Source organism: Nycticebus coucang, chromosome 13 (genome assembly GCF_027406575.1).
Source record: "Nycticebus coucang isolate mNycCou1 chromosome 13, mNycCou1.pri, whole genome shotgun sequence".
Classification (NCBI taxonomy): Eukaryota; Metazoa; Chordata; class Mammalia; order Primates; family Lorisidae; genus Nycticebus; species Nycticebus coucang.
This window is the reverse complement of record NC_069792.1, coordinates 81,435,679-81,449,977: the sequence shown is the minus strand read 5'-3', so window position 1 is coordinate 81,449,977 and position 14,299 is coordinate 81,435,679. Positions and strand designations below refer to the sequence as shown.

General features: G+C 38.5%; 1 protein-coding gene across 1 annotated transcript in view; it reads left to right on the top strand.

Moving 5' to 3' along the window:
- The first annotated feature begins 2,375 nt into the window (after positions 1-2,375).
- TAF2 (TATA-box binding protein associated factor 2) overlaps positions 2,376-14,299 on the top strand; it is an 86,543-nt gene continuing 74,619 nt past the window's right edge. The window contains exons 1-3 of the mRNA XM_053558389.1: positions 2,376-2,781; positions 3,207-3,260; positions 7,838-7,998. Coding sequence (XP_053414364.1) covers positions 2,698-2,781; positions 3,207-3,260; positions 7,838-7,998 — 299 coding nt within the window. The 5' untranslated portion in view covers positions 2,376-2,697. The remainder of the gene's footprint in view (positions 2,782-3,206; positions 3,261-7,837; positions 7,999-14,299) is intronic.

Genomic DNA, 14,299 nt, shown 5'->3' with positions numbered 1-14,299 from the left:
CAAGAGTTTGAGGTTGCTGTGAGCGAGGGTGACAAAGTGAGACTCTGTTGAAAAGAAAAGAAGAGAAGAGAGGCAGGGAGGGGAGGAAAGAAAAATGATTTGATGTTCTTTTATTTTTTGAGACAAGAGTCTCACTTTGTTGCCCTTGGTAGAGTGCCATGGCATCACAGCTCAAAGCAATCTCAAACTCTTGGGCTCAAGTGATCTCTTGCCTCAGCCTCCCAAATAGCTAAGATTATAGATGCCCACCACAATGCCTGACTATTTTTAGAGAAGAGGTCTGGCTTGGCTCAGGGTAGTCTGGAACTCATGAGCTCATGCAATCCACCCACCTTGGCTTCCCAGAGTGTTAGGATTACAGGTATAAGCCACTGCACCCGGCCTTAGATTTGATGTTCTAATCATTAATTTAAAAGTTTTTCAGAGAACTAAAAAGTTTTTTAAAAGAGAATTATTTATTCACATAAATGCCATTTCTCAAGTGAGTTCCCTTCACTTGCAACCTTCCACCAAAACAGTCACTAGCCACTATCAATTATTTATATTTATTTCTTGTTAACATTGATGGAATTGTCCCCCTTTTCCCCCCTGAGATAGGGTCTTGCTTTGTCACCTAGGCTGGAGTGCGGTTATAGCTCACTACAACCTGGAACTCCCAGGTTCAAAAAGTCCTCCCCCCTCAGCCGCCCAAATAGCTAGGACTACAGGCACACATCACAACAATTGGGCAATTTTTGTTTTTCATAGAGATAAGGTCTTGCCATGTTGCCCAGGTTGATCTGGGCAAACTCCTGGCCTTAAGCTGTCCTCCCACCTTGGCCTCCTAAAGCATACTGGAATTATAGGCATGAGCCACCCTGCCAGGCAGAAACTGACTTGATAATTTATCCTGTTTGCCTAGCTGGTGTAGACACGCACTTAGGGAAAAAAAGTGGATTTGATCCTCAATCTTATATGAAGAATACTAGTAGAGCAGTTTAATAATCTTATAATGAGGAATACTAGCATAGGAATTACTAGAAAACTTAATTTCTAGTTGGTTTAGAATGGTTGGTAGCTTTATTTTCCTAATTTGTTTTGGTTTAGATCAAAGTTCAAATTAATTCTGACTTAGCTAATGAATTTGTTACCAGGACAGTTAGAGGGAACAGGTCAAGATTAAGTCTTGTCCAAGATCTAAAAAATGTTAATGGGTAATCCATCATGAAGTAATCAAGATTTAACTGTTACTGAAGTTTCCAATACAAGTTTTCTTTGTTTTTTTGAGACAGACTCTTGCTCTGTCTCCCTGGCTAGAGTGCCATGGCCTCAGCCTTCCTCATAGCAACTTCAAACCCTGGTCTCAAGCTATCCTCCTGCTTCAGACTCCTGAATAGCTGGGACTGCAGGCATCACCATCATTTCTGGCTAATTTTTCCAATTTTAGTAGAGATGGGGGTCTCGTTTTTCTCAGGCTGGTCTCAAACTCCTGACCTCAAGTGATACTCCTGCCTTGCCCTCCCACAGTGCTAGGATTACAGGCATGAGCCACCATGCCCAGCACAAAGTTTGTTTTATTTTTATGCATATGAAATGCGAGCGTGATGGCTTCAAAATATTTGTCTTTTTTTCTTTTTGTTTTTTAATTTATTTTTATTATTTTTATTGTTAAATCATAGCTGTGTACATCAGTGCAATCAAGGATACAATGTGCTGGTTTCATATACAATCTCAAATATTCTCATCAAACTGTTCAATGTAGCCTTCGTGGCATTTTCTTAGTTATTGTATGTAGACATTTGTATTCTGCATTTAGTAAGTTTCGCCTGTATATTTGTCTTTTTTTCAATGTATACACAGAGGATAGCAAAATATATGTATATATATATTTTAAGAACGGAAAAACTATAAAAACTGTAATACTCATTATATTCTGATAATATTTGTTACCTTGTATCTCCTGTAATTTTAGAAGTCAAAGGTGACTTGAGTATTTACATTTTAATACAGTTTTAAAATAAATACTGAGCTAGCAATGTCTAATGATGACTCCAGAGTTCTAGAATGTGACACTTTGACTGCTTGCAGTCTAATTACAAAGTTTACGCTTAAATCACTGGTGCCCAATGCACGTAGGGTGTCTGTTTAACACGGTAAGCCACAGCAACACCCGTCTTTCTGGTTTTGGGAGACCCCTTAACTAGCACTAGACGCTGAGCCTCTCAGTTTATACCTGGCCCTTCGCAAACTCATCTCCTTTCCCCCACTAGACATTTTCACTTTCCTAAATTTGAACAAATTTCACTCACCACGTGCACAGGAAAAAGCAAATACAGAAATCCTAGTAGTAATATTATTCAGACCCCGCCTACCGCTGCAAGACTTCCGGATTCTATCCCGTCCGCCTTTCCTTTTCCGCTGACGTCTGAGGTCAAAGGCCGGGGCCAACATGTCGCGGGACGGTATCTTTGAGCGGTTGCAGAACCAGGGATCTCTGTGACAGGATCTTGGCGGAGGCGCTTAATAGGCGGCAGGTGGAGGGAGCGAATCTGAGGCTGCAGCGATCCGGCAGGGCCGGGTCTGGGCGCCGAGGACGTCCCGGCCGCGGGGCGTGACTGGTGGCGACCGTGCGGGAGCTGGGGGTGTGAGGTCCCCGAGACGTATAATGCCCCGCAGCCCCCCGGGAAGCGGGGAAGCCAGACTCCACGGGACAGCTTCATGCCGCCGACTGGTTTAGAGCCCGCCAGAATGAACAGGAAGAAAGGAGACAAGGGCTTTGAAAGCCCCCGGCCATATAAATTATAAGTATTTTTAAATCTCCCTTCTTTACGGTTTTGTTGCCATTCATTATATTTTGTAATTCCTTGAAATGACTTTCTGGGGCTGAGAAACCTCGTGGGAAACTAGAATTCCCTGTGATGGAAATGGTGTTTGAGGAGGGAAAATGTTGTGAATGACAATGTTACTCAGCAGATTTATTTCCCCTTGAAGGATACCTTTTTAAGAGTACTAAATTGCATTTCTGTCAAAAGAAATCTATTTTCGTGGCTGTTGCTAGATTTAAAACAAGTTATCCTACATCGTAGGGTTTATTTTACAATCAAAGATAGACGTGATTTTGAGCTTTTTAGAATGTAGTCCTTGTTTATATCTGGATAAACTTATGCTTTCATTTAATAATAAAAATTGTTTCTCTTTTATTTTATTTTCATATTTTTTAATACACAACTCATCAGGTCGTCTGCATAAACAACATAAACTTCCAGAGAAAATCTGTTGTGGTAAGTTTATTCTGTTTTTTGGGTTTTTTTTTTAAGTTTTTTTGTTTATTTTTATTTTTATTTTATTTTATTTTATTTTTTTGAGACAGAGTCTCAAGCTTGTTGCCCTGGGTAGAGTGCTATGGCGTCACAGCTCACAGCAACCTCCAACTCTTGGACTTAAGCGATTCTCTTGCCTCAGCCCCCCAAGTAGCTGTAGGAGTACAGGAGCCCGCCACAATGCGCAGCTATTTTTTGGTTGTAGTTGCCATTGTTGTTTGGCAGGCCAGGGCTGGATTTTAACCTGCCAGCTCCATTATAGGTGGCTGGCACCCTAGCCTCTGAGGTATAGGCACTGAGCGGGTAAGTTTATTCTGAATAATTAGAATCAACAACAAATTCATCTTCAGAATATTCAGAAAGTTTATACTCTTCCAGATAATTGTGTATAATTCTTAAAGTCTATATAATTTCAAGTTCTTCTATGCCTGTTACTTTCCCAATTCTCCTTTTCCTTTTTTTTTAATTTACTGGTTAAAATTTTTTTTTTAATTTCTTTTTTATTTTTTATTTTGAAACAGAGTCTTACTATGTCGCCCTCAGTAGAGTGCTGTGGTGTTACAGCTCACAGCAACCTCCAACTCTTGGGCTTAAGCAGTTCTCTTGTCTCAGCCTCCTTAGTAGCTGGGATTACAGACTCCCACCACAGTGCCCAACTATTTTTTGTTGTTGTAATTGTCATTGTTGTTTGGCAGGCCTAGGCCGGGTTGGAACCCGCCTGCTCTGGTGTATGTGGCTGACTCCCTAGCTGCTGAGCTACAGAAGCCAAGCCAAAATTTTATTATTTTTATTCTGTATGGAATATGAAAGCTTGTATAACCAAGCATTTTAAAATTGTTCATGAAAAAAGAATAAGCCCTTAGTGAGATTTCTCCTGTGAAAAAATTAATATGAGTATACTCCCTGACTTGATTTGGCTTCTAACAGACCAGTTTTTTGTTCTTTGTTTTTTGTTTTTGAGAAAGAGTCTCCCTATGTTGCCCTTGGAAGAGTGCTAGGGTGTCACAGCTCACAGCAATCTCAAACTCTTAGGCTTAAGCTATTCTCTTGCCTCAGCCTCCCAAGTACCTGGGACTACAGGCACCTGCCACAATGCCCAGCTATTTTTTGGTTGCAGTTGTCATTGTTTTAGCTGGCCGGAGCTGGGTTCGAACCCACCAGCCTCGGTGTATGTAGCCAGTGCCCTACCCACTGAGCTACAGGCACCACCGAGAAACCAGTTTTGATTTCTAATTCTTGGCTGATTTGTCTTAGGTGGTTTTGTTTCATAGTAAAGTTTTATACAGAGTATTTAAAATCTAGTAACTCTGTTACTCCCACCTCTGCTGCAATATAGATATATGAATTGTTGATATAATCCATTTTAGAAAAACCCTTGACAACCCAAGTACTTAATTCAATCTGTTAGAGGGACCTGTATTAAACAGACTAAAATCTTCTTTTTTTTTTTTTTTTGAGATAGAGTCTGAGTTTGTCGCCCTCAGTAGAGTTTCCTTTTGTCCTAGCTCACAGCAATCTCAAACTCTTGGGCTCAAGTGATTTTCTTGCCTCAGCCTCCCAAGTAGCCTGCCATCACACCAAGTGCCTACCACCACACCTGCCTCATTTTTCTATTTTTAGTAGTGGCAGAGTCTCACTCTTGCTGGTCTGGAACTCCTGAGCTCAAAGGGATCCTCCCACCTCAGCCCCCAAATGCTAGGATTATAGGTGGGCTTAGATTAAAATCTTGATGAGAGCTGATTTGATGATCTAAAAGTCCTCTGTACCTTCTTTTTGTGTATAATTTCCCCTCCATCCCTCCTAGCCTGGAGGAATTGACAGAAAGGAGTTGCAACAATTACTTTTTAGGAGGCTGGAATAGAGTTGTGTTGTGGATCACTTGTTCCCACTGGGACACTTGGTTGGATGGTGTATGGGTTAGGTCCCTGACAGTAAAAAAATGGCACACATGTAGAGATTAATTGAGGGAATTAGTGATGGTACTATTTAGAACAAACAGGGTTAAGAGAACCTAACAAGGTGGGGGGGACACTGAGCAAAGGTGAGGAACAGTTAACAATTGTGGGCCTGAAAGATCAAAAGAAGGAAGAAGTTAATAGAACCTACTGTAGCCACAGGAGAGTTACCTTACAGAAGCTGTTGCCATTAGTAGAAGAATGAAGCTACTGCCTGCAACCTGGGGTAATGAATATAGTGACCTCATTTTCCCTTTTATGCGGGTTGCCTCTTTGTTAATTGTTTTCTTTGCTGTGCAAAAACTTCTTAGCTCTATGTGATCCCCTTTGTACAATTTTGCTGTGGTTACCTATGCTTTTTTTTTTTTTTTGTATTACTCATGAAATCATTGCCCAAACCAATTTCTTGGAGTATTTCCCCAGTGTTTTCTTTTAGTAGTTTCACAGTTTCAGATCTTAGATTTAAGTCTTTAATTTATTTTGATTTGATTTTTGTATATAGTGCGAGATAGGGGTCTAGTTTCATTCTTCTGCATGTAGATAACTAGTTTTCCCAACACCATTTATTGAAGAGACTGTCCTTTCCCCAATATATATTTTTGACACTTTTGTTCAGAATGAGTTCACTGTAGATTTGGGGGTTTATTTATGGATTCTATCTTCTGTATCCATTTGTATATGTGTCTGTTTTTATTCAGTACCATGCTATTTCAGTTACTATACCTGTATAGTATAATTTGAAGTCAGGTAACGTAATTTCTCTGTTTGTTTGTTTGAGTCAGTCTTATGCTTTTGCCCAGGCTGGAGTGCTCTGGAGTTAGCTAACTCACAGCAATCTCATCCTGGGCTCAAGCTATCCTTGTGCCTCATTCTCCTGAGTATCTGGAACTACAGGCACCTGTCACAATATCTAGCTAATTGTTTTCCATTTTTAGTAGAGAAGGGGTCTTGCTTTTGCTCAACTCCTGAGCTCAAGGGTTCTTCCCTCCTTGGTCTCCTAGCACTTGGGGAAGCCAAGAGTGCTCAGGAGGGCTTTGGCTATTCTAGGTCTTTTTGTGGTTCCATATAAATTTTAGGATTATTTTTTCTGGTATTTTGCTGGAGATTGCATTGAATCTGTAGATTCCTTTGGGTGGTGTGGATGTCTTCACAATATTGATTCTTCCAATGCATGAGTATGGAATAGGAGGTATCTTTCCATTGTTTTGTGTCATCTTCAATTTCTTTTGCCAGTATTTTATGATTTTCTTTGTAGAGATCTCTTACTTCTTTGGTTAATTTATTCCTAGATATTTTATTTTTATTTGTGGATATTGTATAGGGGATTGCTTTCTTTTTTTGGGGTGGTGGTGGATTGTTTGCTGTTGTCATATAGAAACAGCTGTAGATTTTGAATGTCGATTTTGTATCCTCTAACTTTACTGAATTTGTTTATCAGTTCTAATAGTTTTTGTGTGGAGACTTCTGATTTCTCTAGCTATAAGATCATTTTGTCTGCAAAGATAATGTAACTTCTTCCTTTCTAATTTGGATGCCCTTTATTTCTTTCTTTTATTTGATTGCTCTAGTTAGAACTTCTCATACTATCTATAGGATAACAATGGTGAATGTGGGCATTCTTGTCTTTTTCCAAATCTTAGAGGGAAAGCTTTCTTTTTTTCCCCATTCAGTTCTAGTTCTTTAAGATATATTATCAGGTTGTTTATTTGAAGTTTTTTTTTACTTTTTTGATGTAAGCACTTACTGCTATAAATTTTCCTCTTAATAGTGCTTTTTTTATCACATAGGTTTTGGTATGTTGTGTTTTTTCATTTTCATTTATTTCAAGATATTTAAAATTTTTTTTCTTAATTTCTTAATTGACCCACTGGTCATTCAGGAGCATATTGTTTAATTTCCATATGTCCACTGTTCCTTTTGTTACTGATTTCTCGTTTTACTCCATTGTGGTCAGAGAAAATACTTGATATGATTTTTTAAAAATATTTTAATACTTGTTTTGTGGCCTAACATATTGTCTGTCCTTGCGAATGACCCATGTACTAAGAAGAATGTGTATTCTGCTACTGTTGGATGTTCTGTAAAGATCTATTAGGTCCATTTGGTTGTAGTGCAGATGAAGTCTGCTATTTCTTTGTTGATTTTCTGTGTGGATGATCTGTCAACAGTGGGGTGGTTTCTTACTCCATTTTTTTCTGCCAAGTTCTTTCATTCACCAACCTTCTGGGTTTTCTGCTCCTTTATTTTTCTTCTTCCCTTTTTGGGTTCCACTCTGTCTACAGTTTACTGTATTTGAGATTAGTGAGTCCTTTTACTTTATTTTCTGATAGATGCTCTGGAGACCATATCACCTGGGGACTAATTTTTACTGATAAGGATGACAAAATATTCATAACTTATACCTGGTCAGTCATTAGGACAGTCATGTTTGAAATTAAGATACTTGTAGAGCACACGTATGTATGCAGCTATTTAGGATTTTATATATGGAGTATAATATGTGTATATGTAGTAGAAATAAAAGAAATATGCTCTAAAATGTACCAATCTTTATAATGAAGCTGTTATTTTTTGTCTTTACAGGGATTTGTGGAACTGACTATATTTCCCACGGTTGCAAACTTGAATAGAATCAAATTGAACAGCAAACAGTGTAGAATATACCGAGTAAGGGTCAACGATTTAGAGGCTGCTTTTATTTATAATGATCCAACCTTGGAAGTTTGTCACAGTGAATCAAAACAGTAAGTCATAGACTTTAAAAGTTGATATTTTTACCAATTCTTTTGTTTTTTTTTAACTTAATTTTTATTAAATAATAACTATGCATTTATGAGGTACAGTATGATGATTTGATATACAATGTGGAATGCTTAAATCAAACTAATTAACATAACCATCACCTCACTTACTTATTTTTGTGTTAAGATGTTGACAATGTTCTCTTAGTTTTGAAATGTACCCTTGTATTATGTACAATAGGTGAGATCCCTCCAAATACTCTCCCTTTCCTCCCTCCCCTCTGCTTTCTCTTCTCTTTTTCTTTCTGGACTATCTTTGTGTTTTATCATTTGTAAGGTTTTTAATGATTAATTTTTCTTGAAAGATTTCTCTAAGATTATTAAGCTCTGAATCCCATGTTTGCTTGTTTGTTTGTTTTTTGTAATTATAATTTCTGTTGCTTTTATAACTCTGTACATTTGGTTGAAGGTATTTAGCTAGCTATGCCCAACATAGTAAGTTATTGTTTCCTGTTTCTTCATATAATAGTTTTCACAAAGTATTCGCCTAAAAATAATAGATTTTCTTAGCCATTTTTTTGCTTTAGATTTTTTAACTATTCATAAATACTAAAATAATTTTTAGTAAGTTAGATGGTCACTATAATCTATATACCAGAAACTATTTTAAAATAGTCTATAAAATATCTTGACTATTTAGAATATCTTTTTTTTTTTTTTTTTTTGCAGTTTTTGGCTAGGGCTGGGTTTGAACCCACCACCTCCAGCATATGGGGCCGGCACCCTACTCCTTTGAGCCACAGGCACCACCTATTTAGAGTATCTTATAAAAATATTATCTAAAATACCTTCTTTCACCTTAAATAAATATTATATCTATTGAGGATGGCTCTGATTTTTATAATTAAACATTTATCTGACCAGCTTTATGTTCCACTTTTTCTGTTTAATATTTTGGTTCCACCTTTCTGTGTGTATATACTTGATTTTTATGTTCAGGTAATAGTCTGTTTACTCAGTATACTGTAGCTTTCATTCTCCAGTTTGCCATTTGTGTAGTTTGCAGCTTTTGCAGTTATCAATAATGTTAAATGAATGTTGTGGCACATAAAATGAATTATTTGTTTACCATTTTTACTTATTATGACTTATCTTAGTATTTTATCTGATTATGCCCCAATAAAATTTATACTAATTTAAATACTATCAACTACATTTGGGGGCATTTACTTTTTCAAAGACAATATCGAGTTATATCCTTTCAGTGATTCTTAGTGTTTTAGGGTAGGATGTCAAAACTTCATAAACTCTTTTTAGTTAAGATGGTGTTTTAACAGGTCTTGATATGTAATATTGCCTTAAGGCAGCACTTCTCACACAATGTTTCCCAGACAAGCAGCACCATGGGGACTTGTTAAAACTACAAATTTCCATGCATTACTCCAGACCTACTGAATCAGAAGTGGGAAGTAGAGTGTTATAATTTGTGTTGTAACAAGCCTGCCAGTTGATTATGACATGGACCAAAGTTAGAGAACCACTGCCATAAGGGATTGCAAAGGTTGGGAAGAGAAGCTGGCTTATCTTTAGACATATTTCTGAATCCCAATATTCAGTGGTTTAAAATTTTTCAAACTTAGAGAGGAGATAAGCAAATGGCATTGAAAAAATTTAGGGAATCACTAAATTATTCCTCCATGCGTACAACTTCCCATATCACAAAAGTAAATTGTTGAAATTACATTGCTTTTAAAGCCATGCTTGTAGAACTGCCATAAAATGACTTATTAGAAAATCATCTGCATCTCCTTTCCCTAGAAGAAAAATAAACAAAAACCATTTTTTTTAATCTTAGTATTTTATCTTTAGAGTCTTTAGAGTAGTAAGTATATACCACTAATAAATGGAGAAGTCACCTGTCAAAGAGCAACTGGGAGAATGATTGCTTTGCCAGGAGGCAAAAATGTCTATCTGCATTTTTTTTTTTATTGAATCATAACTGTGTACATTAATACAATCATGGGGTACAATATTCTGGTTTTATATACAATTTGAACTGCTTTCATCAAACTGGTTAACATAGCCTTCACAGCATTTTCTTACTTACTGTGTTAAGACATTTATGTTCTATACCTAGTAAATATCACATGTACCCTTTTATGATGCATCCTAGGTGTGGTCCCACCAATTACTCTTCCTCCACCCACCCCTTACTCCTGGCACCTTGCAAAACCTTTACTTTTGTCTTGACTTTAGATAGATTCATCACAATGTGCCTTGGAGAAGCTCTATTTGAATTGAGGCGACCAGGGGACCGATATCCCTCAGAATCTTTGGTGATGTTTGGGAAATTTTCATTTATAATATTCTCTAGAATGGCTTCCATTCCTCTGGGGCATTCTTCTTCCCCTTCTGGGATACCTATAACTCGTATGTTTGAATCCTTCATAGAGTCCCATAATTCTGTGAGTGAACATTCTGCTTTTTCTCTCTTCTTTTCTGCCTCTTTAATTATCTGAGTTATCTAGAGAGCTTTATCCTCTACCTCTGAGATTCTTTCTTCTGCATAATCTAATCTGTTATTGATACTTTCTGTTGTATTCTTAAGTTACCTAATTGCCTGCTTCAATTCCTTCAGCTCTGCTATACCTTTCTATATTCTTCGTATCATTCATCTCTTATTTGATTCTGTTTTTGGATTTCCTTTTGGTTATTTTCCACTTTCTCAGCAATTTACTTCATTGTTTCCATCATCTGTATTTTAAATTCCCCTTCTGTCATTTCTGACAGTCCTTTATAGGAGGAGTCCTCTGCTGTAGCTACCTCGTGATCCCTAGAAGCAGTTTCTCTAGACTGGTATTTCATGTTACCAGGATTTTTCTGCTGATTCTTTTTCATGAGTGCTTTCTTGGATCTGTTTTCTTACCCTAACTAATTATCCTTTCACTTCTTCTTCTATTTAAAGTTTTAATGAGTTCTTTTGGTACCAGACCAGAAGGATGAGAAAATTGAAGGACAAGAAGGGAAAAAAGATTTTAAAAAAAAAGAAAAAAAAGAGAGAAGAGGGGGTGAGTAAAGAAAATATTGAAAAAAAGAAGAAAGGCACTGAAAGAAAGAAACAGGAGTAACATAGGTGTATAGTAGGGTACTATGACCCAAACTTGAAGACTCCCAACCTCTGGGGGTGCTGGGTTGGGTGATTGCCTTGAGGTAAACAGCTCTTTGCCAGCTGGATCAGATAGAGTACCCCACCGCCACCAGGTAGAGAGGAAAGCCAAAAATACTATAAATCAAACCAAAACAAATAAGCAAGAACCCTCATGGGATAACATTGGGGGAAAAAAACAAATAATAGGGGCAGAAACACTGGCTAAAATGAAATTCTAATTGTTAAAGTAGGAAAAATGGAAGATTGTATTTAAACTGGAATAGTGAAAAAAAAAAAGGAAAAAAGAAAACAAACAAACAACAAAAAAAAAAAAAAAGAAAAGAAAAATACCAAGGAAAAATGTTGAAATTAAGAAAACAAACAAAAAAAACCCACAAAAAACAAACCCCCCAAAGTACCAAACAATATATATATCTTGCTGAATATTGTCCGGGAAACAGATGATCTTCTGAGGTATAAGATGTTAATCACAATGTTGATATAGCTGTACAACACGGAGACTCCAGGCCTCTGCTAATCTTTTAGACCCTGCAGGCTTGGGAGCCCCAAAGTCTCCTCAGCCCCCTTAAAAGACATGTCAAACTATGAACTTTGGCCAAGCAGAAGCTTTCTAAGGAAAGCACTTATCCCAGGGATCTCTCCTGGTGTGGCTGCCTGCTTATCCAGTGCGCTGAGTACAGACTCCCACTATGCCTCTGAGGGCCAAGGCTGTTAATCTGCCACACTTGAATCTCTGCACTTCCCTAGCATCTCAGTCCCCGCCTTAGGGCAGCTCAATCACTGGATTGCTTGCCCAAGGTCTTCTGGCTGATCTCTGCGCTGCAACACACAGGGGCAGCTCTCCCACAGCAGCTGTGCAGGCAACCCACAGGTAAATGATACTAGCTCCTTTCCAGCTCAGCGGCTCAGACTGGGGCCCCAGTATGCCCAAAGTAGTCTGCACACCGGCCCAAGATCTCCCAGGCAGTTCAATCAAGTGTGCAAGTCCAAGAAAACCAAAACAGCTCACAGGTAAGGCTTTTCCTGCTTGCAGTCTCACTGTTGCTATGGGTACAACTGCAGGCAGCCTCCGACCAAACAAACACACCTACAACTTGCCAGTTTTCCACTGCTTCTGTTCTCCATGTGGGGTCCAGAAGTCTCTCTCCGGCTTCTTGTGTCACCAAAGGGAGGCCTCTGGGCAAAACCCTCCGGCCAGAGATGCCTGGAGTCTTCTCTCACCACTCTCACTGCGCCCTGATGCACAGAAGCTGTTACCTAGCCATCATCTTTTTTTGGAAGCATTGGATACTTTTTCTTCCATTCTTGAGATGCTTTGCTAAGAAGTACATGTTCCAGCTCCATCCATATAAACATGTAGGAGGTAAAGTCTCCATCTTTCTTTAAGGCTGCATAATATTCCATGTTGTACATATACCACAATTTATTGATCCATTCATAGGTCGATGGGCACTTGGGCTTCTTCATGACTTAGCAAGTATGAATTTGGCTGTAATAAACATTCTGGCACAAATATCTTTGTTATAATGTGATTTTTGGCCTTTTAGATATATACCTAGTAGAGGAATTGTAGGATCGAATGGCAGGTCTATTTTTAGATCTGTAAGTGTTCTCCAAACCTCTTTTCAAAAGGAGCATACTTGCATTCCCACCAGCAATGTAAAAGTATTCCCTTTTCTCCACATCCACGCCAACATCTCTGGTTTTGGGATTTTGTGATGTGGGCGAATCTTACTGGAATTAGATAATATCTCAAAGTAGTTTTGATTTGCATTTGTCCAGTGATTAAGGATGATGAGCATTTTTTCATGTGTCTGTAGGCCATGTGCCTTTCTTCAGAGAAGTTTCTTTTCAAGTCCCTTGCCCACCCTGAGATGGGATCACTTGTTCTGTTCTTGCTTATACATTTGAGTTCTCTGTGGATTCTGGTTATTAAACCTTTGTCGGAGACATAACCTGCAAGTATCTTCTCCCATTCTGAGGACTGTCTGCTTACTTTACTTACTGTTTTCTTGGCTGTGCAGATGCTTTTTAGTTAGATCAGGTCCCAGTAGTGTATTTTTGATGCTGCTTCGATTGCCGGGGGGGACCTCCTCATAAAATATTTGCCCAGGCCGATTTCTTCAAGAGTCTTCCCTGCATTTTCTTCTAGTATTTTTATAGTTTCATGTCTTAAGTTAAAATCTTTAATCCAGTGAGAGTCTATCTTAGTTAATGGTGAAAGGTGTGGGTCCAGTTTCAGTCATCTACAGGTTGCCAGCCAGTTCACCCAGCACCATTTGTTTAATAGGGAATCTTTTCCCCACTGAATGTTTTTTTTTTTTGTTTTTTTTTTTTTTGTGGTTTTTGGCCGAGGCTGGGTTTGAACCCACCACCTCCAGCATATGAGACTGGCGCCCTATCCCTTTGAGCCACAGGCGCCACCCGCCACTGAATGTTTTTAATTGGCTTGTCAAAGATCAAATAATGGTAAGTAGCTGGGTTCATCTCTTGGTTCTCTATTCTGTTCCATACATCTACCTCTCTGTTTTTGTGCCCGTACCATGCTGTTTTGATCACTATCAAAACTAGTCTGAGGTCTGGTAGTGTCATTCCTCCTGCTTTGTTTTATTTCTGAGTAATGTCTTGGCTATTCCAGGTTTTTTCTGATTTCATATAAGACGAAGTTTTATTTTTTCAAGATCTTTAAAGTATGAGAGTGGAGCTTTAATAGGGATTGCATTAAAATTGTATATTGCTTTCTCACGTGGGAGAGTTTAAAAGGTCTCTGGCAACTGCATCACAGGGGTCTGGTGACTACTCTGATATGGCTTGCTCCAGTGCTGCGTGGAGTCAGGAGGAGCCACCCAGCAAATAGATCAGTCTGGGAAGGTTGATGCCTCCTTCCCCATCTTGCAGCTCTGTCACACTCAGTCACCGATAGCCCCGCAGTTGGCTGACCCAGATTGGTGGGATTACACCTGCAGTGTATCTTACAAGGGTATATGTGAAGCGTAGTAAATGTAGAATGTAAATGTCTTAACACAATAACTAAGAAAATGCCAGGAAGGCTGTGTTAACCAGTGTGATGAAAATGTGTCAAACGGTCTATAAAACCAGTGTTTGGTTCCCCATGATCGTATTAATGTACACAGC